At 26.8% G+C, this 24559-nt stretch overlaps 1 protein-coding gene across 4 annotated transcripts in view; it reads right to left on the reverse strand.

Annotated features, from left to right (window-relative positions):
* Nucleotides 1-24559, reverse strand: part of LOC100207284 (ATPase family AAA domain-containing protein 2) — a 69173-nt gene that overhangs the window by 12391 nt on the left and 32223 nt on the right. For 2 of the 4 annotated variants that reach the window (XM_065814653.1, XM_065814654.1), the window contains exons 7-17: nt 21986-22170; nt 21696-21837; nt 20571-20719; nt 19978-20226; nt 15364-15751; nt 15071-15200; nt 14512-14668; nt 14198-14413; nt 13946-14051; nt 13664-13857; nt 4333-4578 (exon numbers count right to left, since the gene is read on the reverse strand). In XM_065814653.1, coding sequence (XP_065670725.1) covers nt 4333-4578; nt 13664-13857; nt 13946-14051; nt 14198-14413; nt 14512-14668; nt 15071-15200; nt 15364-15751; nt 19978-20226; nt 20571-20719; nt 21696-21837; nt 21986-22170 — 2162 coding nt within the window. Of the gene's footprint in view, nt 1-4332; nt 4579-13663; nt 13858-13945; nt 14052-14197; nt 14414-14511; nt 14669-15070; nt 15204-15363; nt 15752-19977; nt 20227-20570; nt 20720-21695; nt 21838-21985; nt 22171-24559 lie in introns of all 4 variants that reach the window. The other 2 variants (XM_065814651.1, XM_065814652.1) reach the window with 1 other exon arrangement.

Below are 24559 nucleotides of genomic sequence, written 5' to 3' on the forward strand. Positions count from 1 at the left end.
CAAAAAAAAATTAAGACAGTTGAAGGACAGACTAAGAAGAAACAATCTTCGGATTGATGGAGTTATCAAAAACAAACTTGAAAATTGCGATAATACTGAAAGAAAAGTTCAAAATTTGTTCGAGAGTAATCTACATCTTAGCAATATCAACATAGAAAGAGTTCATAGAACAGGAAAAAATGAAGAAAACAAGACCAGAACCATAGTTGTCAAATTACTTTACTATAAGGACAAAGTGTATCTGATAAAATCTTCAAGATTATTGAATCATTTCTTTCCAACCATAGTATAAAAGTTGTCCTCGATAGACAGCACTCTTCTTCTTATTCTGTATCTTCAGGGGTTCCTCAAGGTTCAATCCTTGGCCCTACACCCTTTTTAATTTACTTTTTAATTTTTTAATTAATTAACGATCTTCCAGATATTCTGACATCTAAGGTGGCATTGTTTGCTGATGATACTACCATTTATTCTTGTCATTATAAGAAGCCAACACTCTCTGATTGCTTGGAGGGGGCATTTGAGCTTGCAAAGGATCTCACTTCTGCTACAGCATGGGGCTCACAGTGGCTGGTGAACTTTAATTCAGGTAAAACCCAATTTTTTTTCAGCCAATCATTATCGCAATAATTTAGATCTTCCTATATTTATGAAGGGTAAGGTACTCAATGAGTCATCCATCCTTCATCTTCTAGGATTAACTCTTACTTCCGATCTTTCTTGGAAACCATATATCAAATCAGTTGCAAAATTAGCATCTGCTAAGGTTGCATCTCTTTATTGAGCTCAACACTTTCATACTCTGGATTCTATTCTCTATCTATATAAATCTCAAATCCGGCCTTGTATGGAATACTGTTGCCATATTTGGGGCAGGTCTTCTAATGATGCGCTTTATATTTTAGACCGCTTTCTCTTTTAGACAAGGTACAAAAGAGCATTGTAAACTTAGTTGGACCTGCTATAGCAGCCAACCTCCAACCATTATCACATTGTCGTAATGTTGCTTCTCTTTCTCTTTTGTACAAATACTATAATGAGCACTGCTCTAAAGAGCTAGCGTCTCTTGTGCCACCTACTAAAATTCATTCTCGTGTTACTCATCATTCAATTAAGTCTCGTCCATTTTCTGTGACTGTTCCAAAAGTGCTCCAAAAACTCTTATTTGTCTAGTTTTTTTCTTCGAACATCTTTGGAATTCGCTTCCTTCATCTTGCTTTCCTGATTCATATAATTTATAAATTTGCAATCCTTTAAGTCATCTGTCAACCATTATCTTGCTCTACAATCTTCATCTTTTCTCTTCCAGTAACTTCCAACTCTAATTATTGGTTGCTTGCAGCCTTGTTGGAAGCGAAGATGTTTAAAAAAAAAAAAAAAAAAAAAAAAAGTAAAGGTGTTACAGGCAGCAAATAAATTCAAAGGATCGGGAATCTATATAAATGAAGATTTTTCCAGCAAAACACATGAAGTAAGAAAAAATTTACTAAACAAGATGAAAGAACACAGAAAAAATGGTAAATATTCTGTTATTATTTACAATTAACTCATTGTGAAAGATTTTAGGAGAAAGCAAACCAGCGCTTAACACATTTGCTACTTTTAACCCTTGAATCAACACATTTTATTATACTTAATAAAATAATTAGATTATTATTCATTATTATTTTTTTTATTTGATACATTTATCCTTACAATGAGTCAAAACACTATTTTCTAAAACACTGAATTTAAATTAAAAAAAACAACAATATTATTGAATAAAGATTCTGATCCTGATATTAACTATTATAAAGAACAAATTAGAAATTTCAATCCAATATACTATGATATAGAATCGGAAAACCTTACTGAAGGTTTGGATATTAATTCATTCTCACTTTTGCACTTAAACATATGAAGCTTACAAAAAATTTTTGAATTATTCAAGCAGTTTTTGTATAAAAGCAAAATTGATTTTAAAGTTATTTGTCTTAGCGAAACTTGGTGTCACAATGTTAATATTGAGAATGATTCAAATTATCAGTTACAAAATTATAAAGCAATTCATCAGTTTAGGAACTCTGAGAAGAAAGCTGGGGAATTATGTATTTTTATAAACAACTTATTGTCATATGAATGTAAAAATGAATTATGCTAAACCACAAGCAATGAGTTGTTGCGCATTGTAATCACAAACAAAGCCTTAAAAAATATTATTGTCTGCGCTGTATGGAACAATAAAACTATTTGAAGATTATGTAGAAAGGATATTTAAAACCGAATCAAGATCAAATAAATGCGTGTACCTCGTGGGCAATTTTAACGCCGAAGACACAAACTTGTTTAACTCTAATAGTAACATCAACTTCTTATTTGAAATAGTCAATAAGGAACTCACAACTATCCTTAAATATAAGTAAAACCAAACACACTCTTTTTCATAGACATAGGCAACCAAGATAATAAAACTACTCAGTAGACAAAAACATGCTATAAAAATTATTTCAAACGTAAAACAGTTAAACGCCCTCAAAAGGTTTATTTAATAAACTAAATATACTCAATGTTTTTCAGCTAAACATTTATAAGATAATTAATTTTATGTACAAAATTGATAACAAAATAACTCTTCTAATATTTAATACTTTTTTAACAAAATAAATCATATTTACTCTAGTAGATTTTCAAATTAAAATTACATTCAACCCAAAACCTATTAAACAGCCACCAAATTGTAAATAGACGACCCAAATTATGGAATTCTAAATTTAATAATGACATCAAAACTACTGCTTCTTTTCACAAATTTAAAATAAAACTTCTTACTACTGACAATGAATTAAGTTATTTCTAAAAATTTTTCTTTTTTTTTAAAAAAATCTTTCTGTTTTTGTTATGCAATATAATCTCATAACAACGTCTGATATTGTTAGAAATGTTCTTTATTCCATTTTCATTTTAATTGTTTTGCTTACAATTAAAATAGAACATTCATACTGTTGTTTTTATTTTAATTACTATATTAGGAATTTGAATAAAATATTATTTTTTCTGTTTTTTTTTTTGCACTATTTAAAATAGAATGTTTGTTTTTTTGCTTTTGTTTTTAATTTAAATAAAACATTTTTAAAAATTTCAATCAACATTGAATTTAAATAAAACGTTACATTTTTAAAAATTTCAATCAACATTGAATTTAAATAAAACGAACACTTTATTATTTTATTTTAAAATATATTTAAAAATATAATAAAATGTTTTTTTGCTTTTATTTTAACTATTTTATTTAAAATTTAAATTGTTCATTGGTTTTGTATGTTGGTTTTGTTCGTTGGTTTTGTATGTTGGTTTTGTATGTTGGTTTTGTACGTTGGTTTTGTACGTTGGTTTTGTATGTTGGTTTTGTTCATTGGTTTTGTATGTTGGTTTTGTATGTTGGTTTTGTACGTTGGTTTTGTACGTTGGTTTTGTATGTTGGTTTTGTTCATTGGTTTTGTATGTTGGTTTTGTATGTTGGTTTTGTTCGTTGGTTTTCTTCGTTGGTTTTGTACATTGGTTTTGTACGTTGGTTTTGTACATTGGTTTTGTATGTTGGTTTTGTTCATTGGTTTTGTATGTTGGTTTTGTATGTTGGTTTTGTACGTTGGTTTTGTACGTTGGTTTTGTATGTTGGTTTTGTTCATTGGTTTTGTATGTTGGTTTTGTATGTTGGTTTTGTACGTTGGTTTTGTACGTTGGTTTTGTACGTTGGTTTTGTACATTGGTTTTGTTCGTTGGTTTTGTTCGTTGGTTTTGTACGTTGGTTTTGTAAGTTGGTTTTCTTCGTTGGTTTTGTACATTGGTTTTGTACGTTGGTTTTGCTGTTTTTTTTTTTAATGATTTTATTCAGAATTTAAATAAGACAAATAAAATGCTCATATTTATATAATTTTATTCAAAATTTAAATAAAACATTTGTTTTGTAACTTTTAATTCATTTGAAATAGCAAATAAACTTAAATTTTAAAAGGTATGAGGTTAGCAAAAATTGCCGACCTCAGACACTGTCAGCTCGGCAATTAGATCAGCATTGCTATATGCTGACTCTGAATTTTGAGTTTTGCTGTTGAAACTAATGCAATCTTGACTTTAATAAAGAAGTAGCAACCAACAAATCTCAACAATTATCTTTTCATTTTCAATTATCAGTGATATGGATGAGTTTTCCAAATCCGTATCACCACTATTTCAAAAGTAAGTTGATGGCAATTGAACTTTAAATGTATTAGTCTTGTTTACGACTGACTTATAAATAAATCCTTACTTTTTAAAGTCCTTAAACTGAGATATTAATTTCAAAATAATAATCACCTTCTCGAACTCTGGATCTAAATCATCATATATGAGTTCATAGGCATAATCTTTCATTTCACATGCGCGGTTTCGCATTAACTTATCAAACTGATCTTTGTCAGGATTGTACTCTAAACAATTGCTCATTATCAAATCAATATCTTTTAGATAATGCGCACAAGATTCGTAGTAATGTGAATTGATACGAGTCATCACTGTGGACAAATCCATTGGTTCTTTTATTACCTCAAGATAGTCGTTAACCTAGATAAAAATATAATAATCATTTACAAAGTTAATCTTAGTTACCTAGATTATAATTATAAAAAATTTAAGGTGTAAAATTGTATTTTGTACTCTTTTTAAAGGGTTGGTAAATAACTTTATTTTACTGTTATTATGTTTCATTAAGTAATGAATGTTATTAACGCTTTAATAATGAAATAATATAGTTTTTTTAAACAGCATCAGTCTACTGTTCCTTTACTATCTAATTCATGACAAGTACTTTAGGCATGAGAGCCAATAGTTTGTTTCTAAACCTTAAATGAAAAAATAGTTCCAACTACCTTAAATTAAAAGAAAAAATATATTTATATACTTTATTGTATTTGTTTGAACATTTTTAGGTTTTAATTTCTTTAATTAAGATTTGACTATTTTCATTTTTTAAATTCTTTAAACTTTTTTTTTAGTGTTCAGCAGCAATCAAATTTTCAAATTTGAAACTTTTGCAATTATGCTTTTGAATGTTTAAATTGCAACTACATTTTTAAAATTTAAGTTATATTTGTGTTTTTTGCTGTAAATTAAAAAATGTTTCACTTGTAATTTAATAGCTTTGAGACAACACAAAAATGTTGGACATTTCTAACACTGAAACCTTAGCTTTATTTTTTCTTTTAATATATATATATATATATATATATATATACACACACACACACACACACACACACACACACACACACACACACACACACACACACACACACACACACACACACACACACACACACACACACACACACACACAACACACACACACAACACACACAAGGGTTGAATTAAGTAATCGCAATTTGCAATACCTGGTCTTCAAAATTTATACAAAACCATGTACTTTTTTTTTAAAACAAAACAATAAACTTACCACTACAAAAGTAACAACACTCTAGTCACTAACTGCATTATAAAAGTAATAACACTATAATAGTGTTATTATCTTTTTAACATACTTATAACTTTTATAGTTTATTCTTTATTTAAACAAAATAAGTAATCCCAAATATTAATGAAGTAGAAAAGCATCTAGAAAAAATATAGTGATATTCAAATAATACTAAAAACTTCAGGAACTTAAACAAGTACATGCTTTATAAGAAATGCTATACATTTCTAAAATGTTACTAATGGTCTGTAAAAACAACCATTAATTTAAAATTAATCAATAAAAATTTTTAATTGGTTGATTTTGAAATTTACACGCATTTTTATGGACTATTAGTAACATTTTTTGAAATGATAAGTTTTTTATAAAGTACAAATTAGCTTAAGTTCCTAAAGTTTTTAATATTATTTGAATATCTACTCTATTTTTTCTAGATGCTTTTCTACTTCATTTAAAATTTGGTATTACTTAGGTTGTTTGAACAAAGAATGAATCATAAAAATTATAAGTGCGTTATAAAAGTAATAACACTATTATAATTTTATTACTTTTATAAAGTTAGTGACTAGAGTGTTGTTACTTTTGTAGTCGTAAGTTTATTGTTTTGTTTTTATAATTTATTTGCTAACAAATTTAAGCTTATTTGCTCCATAAAAACAAATTATACGGTTTTGCATAAACTAAAATTTTTAAGACCAGATATTTTTCCAGATTTTGCAAACCGCAATCGCTTAATTCAACCCTGGATATATATATATATATATATATGTTTAAAAAGTAAAATTTCTTGACTTAAAATGGCTTCTAATATAAAATATATTTCAAAAAAAGTAATTATACTGTTAAGAAACATTTCTTAGGAGAGAGAGAAAAAAATCTAGCAATGTCAAATCATACTGATTTAAAAATTTTTTTTAAAAAATGAATGTGGTTAAACAAACAGCTTCCATACACACTTTCATTACACCTATAAAATTAACCTTATACCAAAAACTAATTCAAAAAATACACCCGACGAACCATAAACAAAAAAATGGAATACTAGAACAACAAGAAAAATCACTTCCTGCAACACTCGCACAATTAACAGCCTTTAATGGGATTTTGTTTGATGATATAAACCAGGAGGTTTTATTGTTACAGAACTCAAATGTTTACCCACAACAGTCAACACAACAGTCAACACAACACAACAGTCAACACAACACGACAGTTAACACAACACAACAGTCAACACAACAGTCAACACAACACAACAGTCAACACAACACAACAGTCAACACAACACAACAGTCAACACAACAGACAACACAAATTCTAGTAAAGAACTAATGCATTGGTAGTTTTTATTATAATTACAAATTAAACTCTAATACAAGCAACAGTTAACACCATTTGTTACCGGTGTGATAAATTTCACAATGTTGCCATAACTTTTATGGTAAAAAAAACAACTTGAAGATGCTTACAAGGCTAAAAGCCAAAAATTTTTGATTATATATCAAATATTTTGATTACATGTCAATATATAACAAAATATATATATAATTATTATATATATAATATATATTGTTATATATAAAATATATATATAACAATATGTTGTTTTATATATATATATATATATATATATATATATATATATATATATATATATATATATATATATATATATATATATATATATATATATATATATATATATATATATATATATATATATATATATATATATATATATATATATATATATAGTGGTGGCCAAAAGTATGGAAACTTTTTAAAAATGCTTTTTATTTATTTATAAAAAATGCAACACTTACTACATATTATGGATATGTTTATTGAAGTCGAAATACAACTTTTTAATAAAATAAAACATTTTTTTTTATTAACATATACAAAAAAAAATTAAAATTTTAAATTAGGCCTGGTCATAAGTATGGAAACTTATGACCATTTTAAATGTTCCCTTGCAAACAATAATCTACCCATCTTATTTTTCTTAGAAATTAACGGTTTTTTGACAGCCGCTCTTCCAAATAAGCCCGCATTATTTAACCTTCTACGAACTGTCCTGGCAGATAATAAAACTCCATGCTGTTCCAAGATTTCTTCTTTTATATCCTTTGATGACTTTCTAGGATCTTTTATAGAAGTATTTTTTATTACTTTATCCAATCTTTTTGTTGTTTTTCTTGGTCTTCCAGGTTTCATTTTCACTTCCACAGTTCCCCTTGTTTGAATTTTTTGAATTAAAAAATTCTTTGAATTTTTTAATAATTTTTGAAACTGTACCTTTTGGAACTTGAAAATTTCGAGAAATATCAATTGGTTTATTACCGTTTTTAAAACACTCAACTATTTTATTTTAATATCACTAGAATAATATTTTCGCGGTGCCATACTGATTAATAAAAGTAAACTATGATGAACTAACAAAGATGTCAATTCTAACACGTTTTAATTCTAAATGATAAGATTTGTTTATGTTTAGTGACAAGTTTGAACAAGTTTCCATACTTTTGTCCAATCGAAATTAAGAAATATTAGTATGTAACAAAATGTCTTAGAAAAGACAAGTTCAAACTTGTAGTATATATAAAGTAGACTATTGCAAGTACACTAGGGTTAAATAATTTTGGTTTTATTTAATACAAATAAAAAAAAATGTAATTTTAAAAAAGTTTCCGTACTTTTGGCCACCACTGTATATATATATATCAGGGTGTTAGCCAGCCTGATGGCACCGCGTATAACGCGGTTTCCCACTTGGTTTAAAATTCCCAAAGGTTCTTAAGATCATGGTAAAAAAAAATTAAATCAGTTTCAGATTTAAAGTGTTGCGCTAGACGAGTAAAAAACGCAATTAGTACGCACGACAAGGAAATGAATTAAGTTAATGAATTAAGAATTAAGATCAATTTTTAATGTGAAAAAACATGTCGTCATTAACAAGCAAGATCATTCATTCAAAAGTTGAAAAAAAAATTATTTTTAATTTTTAATTGACGTCAGTTATTCTCCAATTAAAATTGTTCAATATGTTTAATAAATTATTTCATTAATTTATTTTTGTTATTCAAAAAATCTTTATTTACATTCTTGCTGTTTATCTTAAGTTAAGAAAGTTACAAATAAAATTTGCATTTTAATAAATATTATAATTTAAAATAAGTTAATAACGTTTTTATATTAAAAGATTTATTAATAATTTCTGTAAAATAAGTTAGCTGGTAAAGTAAACCAAAAATAACAACAAAAAAATCAAAAATAAAACATGCAATGAAGCGTATTATATATTTTATATTTGCGTAAAACATAAACGAAGATAATTAAATAATATTATAATATTATTAATTATTAACAATATTTATTTACAAATACAAAATTTAAGTAGATATTTAATGTATATCTGTAAATTGAAAAAAAAAAAAAAAAAAAAATGGTTTTTGTATTTAAATATAGTTTTTTACTTAAATACCTAATTTACTAGATATTTAAATATGCCGATTATATTTAGTTGATACCCTCATTTTAAAATACTATAGCGTCTGTATGATATTTTTTGACTACGACTTATTTCATTAAATGATTAGGTCTGTGAATCATGAAAAGACGAAAAAAATAAAATGAAAAATTTTGCGTTAAAATATCAAAAAAATATAAATGTTTAAAGCGAAAAAACCTAGACCGTAGATTTTTTTTTTTTTTTAAATCTTTTTAAAATCTTAATCGCTTGTCCAAATTTAAATAAGATTTTAAATAAACACGATTTTTAGGTAAAATGAACATCATAGATTAAAAATTTGATCTGTTCCAATCGTTTATTGGCGCTTGTTCTTGATTGCAAGTTCTTTTTTAGTCGGAATTCTTGTATTTTTTGTAAAAATTGATAGAAATATTGTATTTTGACAACTATATAAAGCTAATATAGGTCAGAAACGATTAGAGCTAGGATCTATAGAAAATTAAGGCACTTTTTCAAAAGATTTTTAACTAAATTTAGTTAATGCCGATGAGCGAAAGTGATCTAAAGACTCCGAAACGGTATTCTTTAAATTCATTATTATGGGTAGTAAAAAGGATTAGAAAATTATATAAAAAAGAGAAAAGTTTCTTCAAGTATTTAAAAAACCTGAAACGAAAAAAAAAAAAAACATCTAAAGCTTTTGTTTGAACATAATACGCTTATAAAATCATGCTAATTTCAAATAAATAAGTTCGAATAATTTGTAAATCGCCAACCAATAATAATTTGGCGAGCCAACCAAGATTTTCACTTAAAAGTTATTAAAATTTTGAAAACTTTAATTTAACTTTCATTTAAAAGCTATCGATTTAAATAAGTTTTTTCACTTTTGAATGTATCTATGATAAAAATTGCAATATAAAATATGATGAACAATAATACGATTACCTATGTAAGAAAGTTAAGAAATTTTTTTTAAGTATTTTAAAATTTTTAGTTTTAAAATGCTAAAGTATTTAAAAACTGAAACATTCAAAATCTTTCCATATAATTAGGGTTGGCAACGTCTGGATTTTACGTAAATTAAATTTTTACGGATTTTAAAAACCTGTAACAATTTTTTTTTAATGTTTTCCTTCGTAAAAGTCGTAAAATTCTGGCATTCCTACGTATAACGTATAGTGTTTTTTATTGACTGTCGTTAATTAAAAAGTTGTTTTAGCAAGTTAAAAAGTTACAAGAGGACCTTGGAAATTGTCAAAAATGTTTTGTTAAAAATTAAATACTACTTAGCATTTTTTTTACATTTATAATTTAAAAATGAAAATAACAGAAGACAATATATGTAACTAATCGTTTAAACCTTTTAAAACTGTAATTAAAAGCGATGTACGCAATTAAAATAGATCAAAGTTTCAATGAATAAATTTATTAATTCATTCATTAAAAAAATTGCAGACAATTGTCTTTTGTTCTTGTTTTCTCTCTATAATATTAAACAAAGGAGATAAGCGATTTAAAAATGAAAACTGACGAAGATTGCTCAAAATGAAACAAGTTGAATAATTAGAATTAAACATTTATAAAATATAAAAATATTCCTGAAATATAAAATAGATAAATATTCCTATGAATAACCCAGCAAAAATAGAAAATTTTTATTGAAACTTAGTTGTTTCTAAAAAATTGTATCTACTTTTTTAAATGTCAGAATGTAATGACCTTTTTTTTTTTTTTGGCGGCACCTAAATTCCCAATTTCGCTAAAACGCTGTATGAATTTTTTTCCTGGCTAACACCCTGTATATATATATATATATATATATATATATATATATATATATATATATATATATATATATATATATATATATATATATATATATACACATATACATACATATATCTTATTGTATAGAATGCAATATATACAACTGCATTCTTTACAATAAAATATATATACATACATACGTATGTATATATATTTTATTGTAAAGAATGCAGTTGTATATATTGCATTCTATACAATAAGATATATGTATGTATATGTATGTATATATATATATATATATATATATATATATATATATATATATATATATATATATATATATATATATATATATACATACATATACATACATACATATATCTTATTGTATACAATAAGATATATGTATGTATGTATATGTATGTATATATATATATATATATACATACATATACATACATACATATATCTTATTGTATACAATAAGATATATGTATGTATGTATATGTATGTATGTATATATATATATATATATATATATATATATATATATATATATATATATATATATATATATATATATATATATATATATACATACATATACATACATACATATATCTTATTGTATACAATAAGATATATGTATGTATGTATATGTATGTATATATATATATATATATATATATATATATATATATATATATATATATATATATATATATATATACATACATATACATACATACATATATCTTATTGTATAGAATGCAATATATACAACTGCATTCTTTACAATAAAATATATATACATACATACAGTCATGGACAAAACTTTGCGACCACTGCAATTTTTTACAAAAAACACTCAAAATTTAGAAAAACAAGTAGTAAATTAGAAATCAGTACATATATTTCGAATGTTTATTCACACTATACAGGTTAAACAGCATGTCTATTCATATTTTAGAATTTACAATGAAATCCTTTATTTTTGAGAATATTTTCAATATGTCCTGGAATCGATTCACACAGTTTCTTGCAATAGTCCAGCGTAATCTCCAGCACCCACATGCGTTTAATCCAGTTGATGAGGTCATCTTCAGAACTTGGGCTATGTGCAGCAATCTTTTGCTTCATTACAGTCCAAACATTCTCAATAATATTGAGATCTGGACTGTTGCCTGGCCAAGGTTCCAGTAGTGGGATGTTTTCAGAACGCAGCCAGTCCTTAACAGCCTTGGTACCATGACAAGGTGCGCCATCATGCTGGAAATGAGTGATGCCATGTATTGGTACAAATGGTGGCAGCTTATCCATCAGTATACTCAAGTAAACAGCACCATTGATCGTTGTATTTTTAGGCATAATCCAAATGCCGGCACGACCGCTACCAGAGACTGCTCCCCAAACCATAACTTTTAGAGCCTGTTTGACTGTTGGTATAACGTACTTTGGATTATGCCTCTGATTTGGTGGGCGTCTGACATGTCTACAAAATGAGTAGAATTGCGTGAATGTTGTCTCATCTAGAAACATCACTTGTTTCCACTGGGCTGGTGTCCACTGCCTGTACTTCTGACAAAACGCTATGCGATCGCAAATATTTTTTGGTGAAAGCCTCGGCTTCTGTGCTGGTCGGTAAGATTTCAAACCTGCATCAAATAATCGTCTGCATATGAACCGACTGTTTGGTTTCTTGGATGGTGATCCAGGCAGTTTGCCTCTAATGGCACTTGAGGATACTCTTGGTGATTTTTTTGCTGCCTTTATTATAACATTATCCATACGGTTGCTTGTAACCTTCGGGCGCCCAGCGCGTAAACGGGATTTAAAACTCTTCAGCTCTTGATTTCTCTTTACAGTAGCTACAACAGTGGAATGTGAAATACCGAGCTTTTTGGCTATCTGTCTTATAGAAATGTTGTCTTTGTACAAATTAACGACCCTAGCTCGCTTTTCAGATGTCAGTTCTTTACCACGTACCATTTTAACTAGTACTGCTTCAAATAAGGTTTCTGTAATATAAAATGTTCCAAAATATTTCAGTTATATCTGAAAATAAACATGTAAACATCAATTTTAGACTCTAATTGACAATTAGCACAAATTGGTACAAAATTGTAGCACTAAAGTAGCCCAAAAGCAATTCGGAGTAGAACACATTAAAAAATATGCAAAAATCGCAGTGGTCGCAAACTTTTAACCATGACTGTATATTCTTGTCGTACAAAATGCAGGCATTTTATGAGTAATTACAACAATTAAAAATTCTACAATAAAAAGTGAATAATATATTAAAATAATAAAGATACAAAATATATAATTCATTACATAATTTAAAAATTATTTTGGAATAATTTAGAGTAAATAATTTTATTTTTATTAGATAATTAATATTATATTTTATTAATATAATTTAAAGTAAAATAATTTTATATTTATCAGATAGTCCAATCTAATCAAAACATTTACATTTAAATAGGCACTCTTTTTTAATTTTTTTTCAATAACCTTGCTTTTTAAAAAGCATTGCAGTTTATTATGCAATAAATTTTTTTTATAAAAATGACTTCAAGTTTTTCATATTAGTTACAACGATAATTATACTTTTGATATATATATATATATATATATATATATATATATATATATATATATATACTTATATATATTTTTCTATTTTAGAAAATAGAAAAATATATATATAATATTTATTAAAATATAAATATAATAAAAAATATAATGAATATTTTTCTATTTTATATAATTATTCTTTTGATATATATATATATATATATATATATATATATATATATATATATATATATATATATATATATATATATATATATATATATATATATATGTTATTTGTAATAACAATATATACATATATTTTACTTTTATCTAAAATGAAGATAATAAAAAAAAACCTCTTCTAAGTCAACTGGTTTTGAAAATTCTTTAAACTTTCTATCAGCCAAAAGTTTCCATGTGACTTGTCTTAAGAAAATTCTTAATTTTCGAAGTGTAGCTTCTTCATTTTCTTGCAAAAGTATTGCTTCCTTCGCAGAAAGTTCTCTAGGTTTAGAGGGCGGTGGGGCTTCTAATAAAACCTCATTTTGAACTAAACACCAAATAAAAGAAAATTGATGATAAAAAAAACCAACAACATTTCAGTGTTTAAAAAATAAAAATAAAAGTAAAAATGCTACCTATTTTTTTAGAACTTTTTTCGTATTTCTTTAAAGCATGTATTAAAAATGTATCTTTGAAATAATCGTATCTTTCAGTATCTGATGGAAATGAAACATGAAATGTCTAAAAAAGGGTTATGAGCAATAAAAAACATTTTCAACCCATAAAAACTAAAATTTCTGTTTTATGACTAATGATTAAGTTGTGCAAGTGTTCAATATTATCAAACATGATTGAAAACTTATGAATACAAAAAAAAAAAATTTTACTTGTGTTTCCTTTGAAAAAATACTTTGAATCTTTTTAGGCAGATTACACCAATTTAATTCAGTGGTTGACAATAAAAGTATAGGAAGATCGCTAGGAGTATCATTTAACAAAGTCAAAAATGTAGCACAAGCTATATCAGAAATTGCACTAAACCAAACATCTATATGAGGTAAATAGATAACACTTGGTACAGATTTTCTAGCTTCAAGAAAAATCTGTTTAAAAGAGAAAAAAAATTGAAAATTAAAAAACAACAACAAAAACATAAAAAACTTACATTTTTAAACATTAAAAATTATTTAGAAAAACAAACTTGAGAAATAGCTTCTTCAGGAGTTCGAGAAGAATTGCCAGTAATTGAAGCAAGGTCAATACTATATGATGACAAATGCTCCATTGAATGAAGTAAAGCAGGACATATATAAGATGATTGCCCATTACCTGGATAGCCATATACTAAAAACCGTGATCTAGAGAAGGATTAGAAAAATAGTTTTCAAGTTATTTATATACTTTGTTTTAAAAGTGTAAAAAATTGGCTTCTTACATAGAAAGATCTTACCAGTTTAATTTTGCCTAATACATTTTTTTTTAATCTACTAAAAAACTATCAATTAAGCATCACTACTTTATGATTTGATTCAATCATGTTAGATACTACATGATTTGATTCAATCACGTCAGATACTACATAGCCTTGACTTTGCTTTTTGATTAAGTTATTTATCTTATCTGCAGTTTACAGAAAATGCAGATCTGCAGTTTACAAAAAAACATTTTTTAATTTTAATTTCAAAATAAATTAAATAATTTACATAAAAAACTAAATTTATTTTGGTAACCATATTCTATTTTAAATGAACAATACTTACTTGTATGAAGCTTTTTTGTTAAAAAATGTATAATTATTAGAGGATGCCGAAAAATTTGATGTGCATTGATTGTATATAGAATGCTCAAATATATCTTCACTTTCACTACAACCACTTTCATCAGAATCTACTGCTATGAATAACATACATAATATAGTCATAACAACTACAATAACAGCTGCAATAATAATAAAAATGATAACAATAATAATAATAAAAATAATGATAATAATAATAATAAGATAAACATTTAAAAAAATGATAACAATTGTCATCATTATCATAAAACAGACCATTATTACGCATTCCATCAGGAAAAATAGTATTTAAAAGTCCCAATATTTTGGTAACACAATTGCCCAGTAAAGGCTTTACTTCTGAAGGAAGTGCTCTTGATATTACAAGTGATGATCGTGCAGATGTGGGGGTTATACGCTTTATTGCATTTTTAAAGTCAGTTGACAATATCTTGATCTCCTTAGTGTTAAGAACAAGTTTTTTATTTGTCTTGTAGATTTGTGGATACCGTCTACGAAGAGCTAACAAAGCAGCCTCCGTGCAAAGTCCTTTAATATCTGCACCACAATATCCCACACATTTTTCTGCTAATTCCTTAATAAATCCAGGAGAAAGTTTTGGGTGCCAATCAGCAGTGTGAATTGTAAGGATTTTTTCTCGAGCCTTAAAATATATATATTTATTAGGATATTTATTAATATAATAAACTAATAAACTTAAATTAAAATAATAAACTTTATTAAAACAACAAATTTGATAATAAAGATTAAGGTGGAATAATGAGTAAAGTATAAACCATCTCATCCTTTGTAAAGTGATAGTAAAGTTGTTAAGTGATTTTAACTTGTTAAGTGATAATAATTTGTTGAGTGATTTAAATTCATCAAGTGATATTAAATTTGTGAAGTGATATTAAATTTGATAAGAAAGGATATACAATATAAAACTTATTCAAAACAAATAATCTTTGATTGAGTGATAACTACAGTATTCATTAAAAATAAATTAAGCCATAAAAAAATATTAAAAATGAATAAATTTATAAACAGTTATTAAATAGCTGGAGTTATTTATTAAATGAGTTAATAGAATAATTCATTATTTCAGATCAGAATAATTCATTATTTACCCCCAAAGGCAAACCCAGGCATGTTTTGGTACCACTGATGAGGTATTTGGTAACAAAAATATTTTTATTAAAATGTACTTCTTTTTTCTGAATTAAAAAAAAAAAAGGCTATAAAAAGAAAAATATAGATATGTCTGTTTAGAATCCTGCATTATTTGTGATTGTGAGTTAACATCACCAATCAAAATGTTTTTTTGACAACTTTTTTATTTTACAACCTGATACATTTTGACTTGATCCAAAATGAAGGCCAAATATATGTAACACAACAAGCTGCAGCCACACATAAAAGGCCCTGTGTTTTTGCGGAACAAACAAAGCTACATTAGTTGCGGCAAATGTGATAAACCTTTCATATAAAAAATTGTTTATATTTAAATCATCAGAGTTAGTGTTTGGAAACTTGTAAATTGCATGGATAACGAGGTTGCATTGGTATTAGAAGTTGTTTATTACATCAAGATAAAATAAACTTCCAATTTTACACTGTTACCTTATGTTTTGAGTTAATAGAATAGGTGCAAATTCTGTAGATTTCTTTTTTTTTTTGAATTGCTCGGCTCAGGTAACACTGATCCTGCTGGCACTTAAGATTAACTTTCTTAACTTAAACTTCTTTCTTAATCTCTTACATAGATAGTTAACTTCGTCTATTTACATAACACTTCTCACTATTATTTTGAGGCTAATAGAAATTCTTTTTTTTTTTGGTGATAATCCTTGGGTTGATGCTTTTTGCCTCTCCACAAATAAATGCTATTCCTACATAATTTCCTGGATTTCAGGCACAGAAAAATATTTTCCTGTAAAAAATATTTTTCTCTTGGTTTCAAGTGAAATACTAATCTAAATCATAAATTTCTTTTACTTTTTATTAACTTATATTTTCTATTTTATTAAATTATATTTTCTATTTTATTAACTTATATTTTCTATTTTATTTACTTATATTTTCTATTTTATTTACTTATATTTTCTATTTTATTTACTTATATTTTCTATATGAACAACTTCTAAAACAAATTCTAACAATTGCTGACCTCTATAATTGCTGTCCAATCTTTCTTTTTACTACTATTAGGTCTTCAAGTTTTTAATAAACTAAAATATTATTTTGAGTGTAACAACTATTTTTTGAAAATCATTGCAAAATTCAATTCTTTCTTTCTATGTGATCTTTTACTTTGTCAACATTTCATTTAACTCTACAATATTGATATTCATTAAATTTATTAAAGCTTTTTTGTCTTTTTTTCATTTAAAGGTAATGGTTGTTGGTATTGTTAGAGCAAGTAATAAAAAAACAATGGTATATTTTAAGGTACTACATTATTTATAGCCATTTCCACCAAAAAGAGGAAAAAAGGAACCTTGAGTGCCTGGTAAAGAAGCTTGAAAGTCTGGTAAAGAAGCTTAAAAGTCTGGTAAAAATGAGTTTTATTGTTAGCTTGAGGTTATTATTTTTGTTTTTTATATTAGTTTTACTTGTACAGCTTATATGTTTTTTTTATTATTTAAATTGATCTGAATTTAAAACAATACTTTATATAACCAGGGGAAACCGGGGGAGTTTTAGAAAAAGTTCTGTAAAATAATGAGTTTTTTTCAAAAGCTCAAAGAAAACTTGTAAATTTTAAAATTGATATAACTTGTAAAAAGTCAGGAAATTTTTTCTCAGGATTTAAATTGCTGTAAAACCCCTTCCAAATCAAATACTTTTATAATATCATTGTACAGCCACCTTTATGCCGCAACAGGCAATAGTGGTGTAGTGGTAGAGGGCTAGCTTCACAAGAGAGTTCCCACCACATCTCTGATAGTACTAGCCTTAGTGACCTTCACAACTTTCGGAATGTGAATAATATGGGGTAGCGATAAGTTTTTAAAATTATTTTTTATAGGAGAAAAAAAGGTGAAACTAAAATAAGTTTTTAAAGAAGATAACAAAAAAAAAAAAGAAAGTGAGATGCAAAGAAAAACTGTTAACCATTTTTTTTCTGTCAATAATCATACATAATGCTAATGGAATTCTGAACGCAAACTTTAAAAGTAAACTGAATCAAGGCAAAGTATAAAAAGAAATAGAATTAAGGTAAAATATCAAAGTAGGTCAACCAAATAGATATTAAACCATGAAATATTTGTATTTTCTAATTTGACTGGTTGATTAATAGATTTTCAAAAAAGTCTCTCTGGTAAGTTAATGAAGCTTTAGTATTTTCTAATTTCAAAATGCAGCTTTGACACAAAATTTGTTAAATGCACATAAAAAAACTACACAATTATTTACTTGATGTTTTAATTTTTAGGTAAAACTAGGAAACAGATGATCCTTTCTAGCAAGCAGGTATGTTTTGTCCCAAAAAAGACTCCAGATTTGAAAGTCACAAAACTATTATTACAGGAATACAGGAGCTTCAAAAATGTAAAAAGGCTAATGGACTAATTTTTTGAAAAAAGGATTTTATGTTGGAGAGCAAACAAATTTTGATCGCAGAGTCTTTATGGCAAGGACTCCAGGACTCTGGGTTAAAAAACAGTAAGTTCCAGCTAATAAAATTTGTAAATTTTTTACTGGTTGTAGCCACAAACAATAGCAGAGAAAAAAGTCATCGATACTTAAATTTTCATAGAAGCTAAACATAATTATTTTTCTAGAGATTTTAATATTTGCTGACTACCATATGGCCTTAGTGAAATTTATATACTAAATATATAAATTTTACTGAGGTTCTACGATACAAAAAATTAGCATTTATTGAATACAATAATAAAAAAAAAATACAACATACAATAAAATTTATTGATTATAATAAAATTAGCATTTATTGAATACAAAAAAATAATACAATAAAGGCTTACTTTGGTTAACAATAAAATAATAATAACAAAACAAAAAGTAAAATGTTTTTTTATGATAGCACTTATTAGACAACTAATAAAATACTTTTATATATGTAATAAATAGAACAGTGCTAAGAGTCTTTGAATAATTGTTTTATTTACTAGATTTTAAATTGGCAGTTAGTACTAGGATGGATTTAACAAAGTTAAAACAGATGGAGGAACAGGTTTTACTTTAGAGAGAAAAATGATTTTATTATAATTTTTAATTAATGAGATTATTATTTTAATCACATAACAGCATATTTGCTTTTAATAACTTTTATTTTTATTCATAATAATATAAGCCTGCCTTTAAGATGGCCATGTTTACACACAAAGAAACCATTATCTCTTAATCATTTTTTATGAACCTTGTTCATCAAGGTTTATCAGAGGTTTGTCAAAAATTCAAATTAAAAAAAATTAATAAATAAATGCATAGCTTCTCTTATATAATAGTTAAAGACAAAGGTTGATTGATGTGGTTAGTCCTCTCACAACAAGTTGCCCTGCTTTAATACTTTTTAGGATCTGTTTTTTCAGATCAGAGGAAAATTTTTTTTATTTCAAATAACTAATCTAGATGTTAGGCTCTCTTAAGTCAATTTCTCAGATCACGGGCTAAAGACAATGATAACGCCCTTTATTTTTATTTTTGTTCAAGTTAGTTATAACAACTTGAATCTTTTGAAAAGAGTGAAAAATAAAAGTTATTGACTAGTTATCAGATCAAAACCTTACTTAAAAGAAATAATTTTCACTCAATGATGGCGCCTAAACAAAGGTTATTTGAGACAAAAAAAATAATTTAATACCTCTTTGTCATAACTTAAGCATCAAATAAACACAATAAGTTAAAGTAATTAAAACTTACACATTTATCTGGAAGCGCAAATAGAAACTCTCTGTCAAACCGACCTGGTCTTCTTAATGCAGGATCAATAGAATCCAAGCGATTTGTAGCACCAATAATAACTATTTCTCCACGTGCATCAAGACCATCCATAAGAGCAAGAAGTGTAGATACAATAGAACTGTGAATTTGATCCTGCCGAGTTGAACGCACAGGTGCAATTCCATCAATTTCATCAAAAAATATTATTGATGGCCTCATAGAATATGCCTATTAAAGTCATATATTACTGATGGTCTCATAAATAATTCCTGTTAAAAAACCATATATTACTGGTCTCACGTTTTATGTGTACAATTTGGTTGTAAACTTATATAAGAAATAAACACAACAAATAATAATGATGGATATAAACATTTAAAATGGATATGCACATTTAAAATGCGTGAGGATACTATGCTACTACTTAAAATTATTAAAAATTGAAACAAATGTTGCATAAATAAAATCACATGTTACATTAATTAAAGCACATATTACATGAATTAAAACCCATGTTACATATACAAAAATTTGTCTTTAGTATATGTTTATATACTTTAGTAAAAAATTACCTGATCAAACAGTAGTCTTAGTTGACGTTCAGACTCTCCAACCCACTTGCTCAAGCAATCTGCTCCCTTACGCATAAAAAAAGCAACTTTTTGACCATCACGACTGCACTCATTAGCTAAAGCACGAGCAACTAATGTTTTTCCAGTCCCTAAAAAAAGTACTTGTATATTTTAAACATAATTTTTACAAAATCCAAACAAAAACTGGAAATTTATTATACATATGTGTGTGTGTGTGTGTATATATATATATATATATATATATATATATATATATATATATATATATATATATATATTTGCCTTATATATATTATATATATATACACCAAAGCGCATTTGCCATAAGGCAAATCTAGGCAACTGCCTAGGGGCACCAACCAGAAAGGGGGACTTAGTTTTATTTTTTATCACATAATCAGAATTAACTTTAAATTTATTTGAACAATTTAAAACTATATCTATGATTAGTTTAAAATAAACAACAAAGATTTTAAACAACAGTATGAGGGTTTTTAAGCAAAAATATTTGCGCGAAAACTCACATTACATATCCAAAAATTACTGTCAACATATTTTGGCTTAGAGGATTTTATTTTTTAATGATATCAACATAAACATTGATAACATTAAAAAAAAAAAAATCCTTTTAGCCAAATGTGTGCTTTTGATACTTATCTCTTATATTTCTTTTAAAGCTTATTAAAGTAATTTAGATTTTTATAACTTAATTTAATAGTAAAATTTTGGGAAAATAAAAAGTAATTCAAAAGTAATAAGTAAAAAGTTAATGAAAGTTAAAACAAAGGTAATCGATTTTTGTCTCGCTATATGTAAACTTACTTTTCCTGTAAATCCAAAAATGAACCAAAACTTTAAAGTTAGGACATAAAAAATATTTTTTTTAAATTATTTTTAAACACAGTTAAAATTTCACCCACTGACTCACTTCTAGAATATTAAAAAAAACTTAAATTATTAAAGATTTCTGTCAAATGCCCTTAAGCTCATATTCTAAAAAAAAACTTCCATTGTTAATATATATCCTTGGATTAAAAAATACTTTTTACTAATTCATTACAAAACACAAAATAAAATCTGAAAACAAAAAAATAATATCCTAACCTGGAGGGCCATAAAACAATACACCCCTAGGAGGATTAATACCAAATTTAGCAAATACTTCAGGATAAAGCAAAGGAAATACAATCATTTCTTTTAATGATCGAATATGTCTGTCAAGCCCACCTATGTCATCAAATGAAGTCTAAATTAAAAATTTGTATCATAAACATTTATGTTGAAGGATTTAAAAGAAATATAATTATAAATAAAATACATTAAATATAAATACAATTAAATATAAATACAATTGAAGCACAAAATTAACTGTAATAAAAATTTAATAATTTCACTTTTGTATCAATGTTCATTGGATCGACATCAGCAAGGCTTGAACCTAGTTTACTGCCTTCTCTTGACCTGCCTCTATCTTTTAAAACCCCAACTAAATCACTTTCTTTGAAGTTCATAGGTAAACATCTTGAACGACTGATTGCCATACTTTTTGATTTCCTCCTCTCAAATCTAGCCTCATCATCTAAATATATATATATATACATATATATATATATATATATATATATATATATATATATATATATATATATATATATATATATATATATATATATATATATATACACACATATATATATATATATACACATATATATATATAAACACACAAAAATATATCCTTTATATATATGCTTTATATATATATACTTTTTGTTATTCACCTCCTCAAAGCCGAGAAGGCCACTACAGATGAGGAGGCTACTTAATAACCCTCCCTATAACTCCGAAACACAAACCTCAACACTATGACTCTAAACACGAACCTTGACAAAAAAGGCCGCTGCGCGGAAAAACAAGTTGAGCGCGGTACTACCAGGGACATGGTGGTGATCAAACTCAGAACCTCTCGCTTATGAAGCGAGCACTTTACCACTACTGCATATATATACATTATATACATATATAATGAATATATAAATATATTTATATATACATATCACCATGATTGGTTGAAATTTGGATGATTTTAAATTGAGTTTACTTAAAAACCACTTATTCAATTGTAATGACTTTTTTTTATGATACTTAGATAATTAGTTGTTTTTTTTTACAACAAACTAGCATTGATCTGTTCGTCTATGCTGGCTAACAGATCAATGTCAGATCTAGCTAAAATAAGGTTGGTTGTTTGTGCTTTTTAATTAGAGGAAAAAAGCATTTTTTACAGCATTTAGTCATATATAGATCTAATGTCAAAGGTTGTGAAAGGTGAGCTTTTAAAACCACAACTGCAAATAGCCTGTCATACAAGGAACTTAGGAACAAATTTTTTAACTCGAATGTAATTAAACTTGTCAGAAACTTTATAACATTTCGAGTATTGATTACATGGAGGCATCGAGCGATCTTTTTTACAGTAAGTTTCATTGTCTTCTAAAATGCATAAATATTTTTTGGTAATTAATTTAAGCAAATTTTAGCTTGCCCAACTGCCTTGATTTCTCTATCAAGAAACCTTTTGGTATTTTTCTCTTGTAATATGCTTTCAGATTTTTCTTTTTGAATACACTTTAAATGAAGGATCTACTACATTTAAACTTCGTAGCTTAAACCTTGTTGTAACTGAGTCGGATTTCGATGAATTAAGTCGACTATTGATTTTGCCTTTTTTTGAAAATCTTGATTCTTCACCACTACACAATTTTTACAGCTTTGTTTTCCTTATAACGTTTTATAAAATTGATTTAAGAATTTCCAACAGTTGATTTCAGAATTTTACATGCTTTTGAAATCATGGAATATGAGAATGATGGATTTTCTACAGGGTGCGTAAAAAGTTCCCGCACTCAGTACTTACGACGTAAAAACACGTAGAACTATCATAATGTGCCAAAAGTTTAAATATTTATTCTTGATAACATACTAAACAAGAAAAACAAGTCAGATCTCAAAAAGTTTCCTTTCGCCTTGATACACGCCTTGAGGTGCTTGGGGAATGCTTCAACCGCGGTGGACACCATATCATCGTCAAGAGTGGCCCATTCTTGTTCGAGTGCTTGCCGTAAAGAGTTTAAATTTGGATGATGAAAAGCTCCAAACTTGGCCTTCATAATTCCCCAAATGGAATAGTCGAGGGGATTAAGATCTGGGCTGGTTGGAGGCCACTCTTCTCGTGTGATGAAACCCAGAAAATTGGCTTTGCACCAATCCTGGACGACCGTTGCTTTGTGGGCTGGGGCGGAATCCTGTTGAAACGTCCAAAACCGCTGTCGAAGTGTGAATTAGTCCAAGTTAATACCTCTGTCGTCAAAGTATCATCCAGATAGTTTTGAGCTCTGATTTTCACTCCTTGATCGACAAAAACCAAAGGCATCTCGCTGTCTCCTGTAATCGCTCCAAAAACCATCACTGCTTGGGGGTGAGCTGTCTTTGAAGCAATTCAACCTTTCTAGTTTGCTTCTTGAACGTTTCCAGAGATTATCCGGTCATTCTGATGGTTCACGAACTGCTCGACAGTGAAGAGATACTCGTCCGTGAAGAGAATTGTCGAGGTGTTCGCCGGCTTCTTGAATTGCTTGAGAAGCTCCTGGCAACGGGGCAAACGAGTGGCTTTCATCCGATCAGTAAGTCCGTGAGCTTTTTGAATTATAAGTATATATATATACAGATAAATATGTGTATATTTAAATAAATAGGTGTTTTATCATTTGAGCATAGCTACATATATTTAATCAAGAAACATCAATTAATTCTATAACTTCTGAAAATATAGTATTGAGAGAAATTGTATTTATTGATGTACATATATGTGTATATACATTATATATGTGTATATATAGAGCATATATATACAGTATGTGTGTGTGCATATATATGAAGACCTCAGTGGAAAAACCAGCGATGCCACA

Source organism: Hydra vulgaris, chromosome 12 (assembly GCF_038396675.1).
Source record: "Hydra vulgaris chromosome 12, alternate assembly HydraT2T_AEP".
In the NCBI taxonomy this organism is placed as follows: Eukaryota; Metazoa; Cnidaria; class Hydrozoa; order Anthoathecata; family Hydridae; genus Hydra; species Hydra vulgaris.